This window comes from Drosophila albomicans, chromosome 3 (assembly GCF_009650485.2).
Source record: "Drosophila albomicans strain 15112-1751.03 chromosome 3, ASM965048v2, whole genome shotgun sequence".
In the NCBI taxonomy this organism is placed as follows: domain Eukaryota; kingdom Metazoa; phylum Arthropoda; class Insecta; order Diptera; family Drosophilidae; genus Drosophila; species Drosophila albomicans.
In genome coordinates, this window is record NC_047629.2 from 24,529,856 (window position 1) to 24,534,474 (window position 4,619).

The 4,619-nt window shown below is 42.4% G+C and overlaps 1 protein-coding gene across 1 annotated transcript; it reads right to left on the bottom strand.

Moving 5' to 3' along the window:
• Positions 1-839: 839 nt before the first annotated feature.
• LOC117570663 (leucine-rich repeat neuronal protein 3) lies at positions 840-4,403 on the bottom strand. The gene is made up of 2 exons (XM_034252450.2): positions 3,911-4,403; positions 840-3,457 (listed from the first exon to the last, which is right to left on the bottom strand). The coding sequence occupies exon 2, from the start codon at positions 3,310-3,312 to the stop codon at positions 1,048-1,050; it is 2,265 nt and encodes a 754-aa protein (XP_034108341.1). The 5' UTR covers positions 3,313-3,457; positions 3,911-4,403; the 3' UTR covers positions 840-1,047.
• Between the last annotated feature and the right edge of the window lie 216 nt (positions 4,404-4,619).

Below are 4,619 nucleotides of genomic sequence, written 5' to 3' on the forward strand. Positions count from 1 at the left end.
CAGTGTATCTAACAGATACTATCTATAGCTGTGCTACAAAGCGAAAGAGACAGATAGACAGAGAAATAGAGGGAGAGAGCCAGAGCAAGTGCTGCCTCTTTGTGTGCGTACATAATTTTCAATTCAATGCGTTGCACTACCCCTTTTTTTCCTGTTAGTTAGTGTGTGTGCAGCTGCCACCTGCCACACATAGTCATGGTAAACTAGGCAGAAAGTTGCAAGCTCATCGCTACAAAGTACGACAAAAAAAAAAGAAAGAAATTGAATCGAGAATTGTTTTTCAGTTTTTCAAAGTAGTTTTCTTTGTTGCATATATTTTTTTACGATATTTGCTTAAATTTGAATAAATTTTTTAACTAACTAATAAATACATAGTTTTTGCTTACAAACTAGTTTATCTTCACGTACTAATTTTACTTGATGCTTGGATGCTTCTTGCTTTAACAATAATTTCAATAATTTAAATTAAACTTACAAGTGACTCTCAGTGCTTTGTGGTGTTTGTTTGTTGTTTTTTACAATTTATGCTCCTAATACTAAATGCGACTTACAAGCTAAATAAATACAATTTGCGTTTATGAAATAATAGTAGTAGAAAGACAGTAAGTACATAAGTAAGTAAGTAGTTGAGTGCAAGAGATCGCTTTAAGTTTTGCTTTTTTGGTGCTTATGTACAGAACATTAGAAGTTTGTTGGCTTATACAAAATGTTACTTATTATTTTACCTAGTTTACACGTGTCAAATGCTATTTATGCTGAGTTTTTTTACACAAAAAGTATCATAAATTGATATACTATTCTTAGTATAATATAATATACTATATATGAAATTTAGTATACAAAAAATTCAATAAATTAATATACTATTTAATTTGCTGGGGAAAGTGAACTGTCTGTTGACACGTGCAAACTTATTTTGTCTTTTGTGTTCTACTACTACTATAATTTCTTCAATTAGGTTTCTTTTATGCTGAATTTTGGCATCACAGTTGACAAGCGACACTAAGCATAGATGCTCAGCTGCCGGCGACGATAGTGCTCCGAGGATCAGTGCGTGAACTGACGCATTGTGCTCGTCGCGTTGTTGTTGTGCGTCGCCTTCTGCTGGAACGAACGACGTCCGGTTGTGGCACACAGTCCGTTGCGCAGTGGCAACGCTGGCGGCAGTGGCGGCGGTGTCGGTGTCTTGCTGCGTCCCAGCTGCTCAAGGGGCAGCGAGTAGTGCGCATTGCTGTAGATGTAATTGGGATCCATCATCTCGCTGCTGCTCGCGTCGTTGTCAAAGTCACGTTGTTCGCGCTGCTCGCGTGGCTTGAAGTGTTCGTGGGTGATGCGCAGCTGCTGTGGGGCATGCACCATGGGCACATCGGCATACGAGTAACAGGATGAATCGGCAACAGTTGCTGTGGCCGACAGGAATTGTGGCTTTGTATAGTGATTGAGTTTCTGTTGATTTTGCTGTGGCAACTGCTGTTGCGACTGTGGCTGCTGTTGATGTTGTTGCAACGGATCGCGTCCCATGGTGGCGTTCTTCATGTGCAGCACAAAGTTGGCGCTGTCATCGATGCTGCCAGCCATGTTCTTGTTGTTGTTCAGCTTCTTTTCGTGCATCAGAGTGGCGGAGATGGGAACCTGCAGCTGCTGGAACTTGTGTTGACCACCATCAACTGCATTCAAGTCGTTGATGGGCATGGGGCACATGCCGTAGTGATGATGCGCCGCAGCATTGCCTTGATGTGGTGCGGTGTAGGTGTTGGGGAAGGTGGAGTGAATGCCCAGGGAGCAGGGATGATGCTGCAGACGCGACATGTAATCCTCATCGCAGAAAGTCTTTTGATACTCGCGTTCCTTGCGGCCCAGCGCTGAGTTGCCCCACAGTCCACCCTTGAGATACTCGCGTATCTTGTGACGGCAACGATACAGTACCAAAGCCAAGGCAGTAATTGTGGCAGCTGAACCAACCAGGAGAGCACCAATTAAAGCCTGCTTGCGTGGATCGGTGTGTGAGCAGCCCATGAGTGTGGGATTCAGATGTTTAAGCGCTTCGCCTCGCAGACGTTCGGGGAACTCGCAGAGCAGTTCCGACAGCTGATCCTCTTGGGTGGCATTCTTGGCAATCAGCAGATTACGCAGCCACATCACACGGCAATCGCAGGACAGCGGATTCTCCGACAGATCCAATGTGGTCAAATCCTTCCAGGGGAAGAGTCCCTCAGCCAGCGAAGTCAAAGCGTTTGCCTTCAGCACCACATGACGCAGATGAGGCAATCCACTGAGTGCGCCTTCTTGCACTTCAACAAGCATTTTGTTGGACGACAAATTCAGATACTCGAGATTGGCGTTGGCAGCAAAGGCACCAGTCATAACACGCTTCAGTTTCAGCGCTCCATTGATGTCCAGACGCTTGAGCTGCTTCAGACCAACAAAGGCGCCTTCGCTAATCAGTTCAAAGTCATTCTGACCCAACGACAGCTGCTCCAGACGCACCAAGTGACTCAAACCCACGGAGGGAATGCGTGCCAAGCGATTGTCGGAGAGATCCAAGACGCGCAGTTCCTCAAGACCCAAGAAACTGTCGTGCGAAATGTTCTGCAGGCTGGCGCCCTTCAGTTCCAAGCGCGTCAGACCCTTCAGATCTTGGAAAGCACCCGATTGAATGGTCATCAGCGAGTTCATGCCTAGGAACAGTTCAGCCAAGCTGGGCATGGCCTGAAAGATGACGGGATCCGGCACCGAAGTCAACGCATTGTCATCCAGGTACAAAATGCGCAGTTGCTTCAGACCATCAAATGCCTTGGGATCCAGATAACCAATGCGATTCTCGCCCAAATTCAATTCCTCAATTTTGAGTAAAGGCGAAAATGTGCCCTGATGCAGCTCGGAGATGAGATTTCCACGCAGATTCAACACGGTTACAGCAGACAGACCGATGAAAGTCTTATTGCTAATCTGACCGATTTTATTGTGATTCAAATGCACCTCTTGCAGTTTCTTCTGGTATGCGAAAGTGCGCTGAGGAATGGTCATCAGATGATTCTGCGATAGATCCAAGAATGTCAATTCCGCATAGAATTGTATGGATGAATCGATGGTCTTGATTTTGTTGTTCTTAATGACCAATCGCTGGATCGAGGGATTCAATGCAATGGGCAACACATCCAGCTGCCCCTCACCGCATTGCACCACAAGGGTGTTATCATCGCACTGGCAGCCAGGTGGGCAATTAGCCAGCGCCTCTGTTTGGCTGCCCATCAAGATGATGCAGATGCAGCTGCAGATGCAGATCAACTGTTGCAGTAATTTTTGCTGCATTTTGTATTGTTTCTTCTTTCTGTTTGTTGTTTGTAAGCGCCTTCTGGCGTCGATTTACGTTTTGCGGTTAATTTCGACGTTTAAATGTAGGTGTGTGTATTGGTGTGTTTGTGTGTGTGTTGACTGCTTTCAGTTGTCCATAATGCTAAGGGGCGAAAGAGAAGAAGGAAAAACTTCAGATTAGCTTGATGGAACTATTTATGTGTGTTGCTTCGGTTGCAGTTTCAATTTATTGCATCTCAAAATTGTGTTGTGTTATTTTTAGCTTTGCTTTCAAATTTATTTTTAATAGCAACTCAACTATTAATGGAAATTTATAAAACAAAATTTTATATTTCTTTTCTGTAAATCTTCTTATTTAACATTTCTTTAAATTATTTCAACCAAAATGTAATATTTCAAACAATATTGTAAAATATGTGCAAACATATCGAAAACACATATTTTTGCATAAATATTGTTTCAAATAAAATGTCATAAATTCTATTTTGTACAGAACGTGAGAAATTCCAAATTTACAAAATATTTTACTTTTTGGATATATTTCACAATTTTGCAACATTTAACACACACTTTTTATTCTCTTCACTCAACTTACCTTTTTGTCTTTGAAATATGTGGAGCAACAATTTGTTGAAGCAGCTCGTTGATGATTTTCAAATTATAAAATTAAAATGAAAATGTTGTTTGGTGTTTTTTGTTTGTTTTGTTCAACCAATTTTTGTTCACTGCACTTTTGATGATTTTGTATTGGAAACTTAAAAATTTCACATGCAGCTAATACATTTTATTTAGCCAATTCATAACATTTTTTCGTTTTTGGTGTTTTAAATAAAAATATTTCGTTTGTAAACTGTGTGTGTTGTGTTTTTATATTTTGTATTTAGTTTGTTATATTTGTGCGTTTTTGAAATTATGAAAATCGTGCGCGATAATCCAGTGGCTCGCTTTGCTGCACGCTTCAAGTTGTTGTCACACGGCGTATTGCTAGTTTACGTTCTTTTTGCGATGTGTTTGGACATTTGTTTTGCCCAAGAGCAGAGAGAAACAGTCGGTGCTTGGCTTGGTGTACAACCGAACACGACGAAGCAACGAACTACACTGATTTTACTGAGCACAGAGCTCATTGACGATACCTCGGTTCGACTGTTTTCCGTACGACAAAACCGACAGCTGCAGGCAGGCGTAAATAATCCACGACACACGGCCTTGCATTGTGGCAACGAGATACACAGAGAGCGAGCGATAGAGAGAGAGAGAGAGAGAGAGCGAGTCATAGAGTGGTGCTCAGATAAACGCAGCTGAGA

Excerpts from the sequence above, each read along its gene's own strand:
- LOC117570663 (XM_034252450.2), bottom strand. The coding sequence starts at position 3,312 with ATGCAGCAAAAATTACTGCAACAGTTGATCTGCATCTGCAGCTGCATC.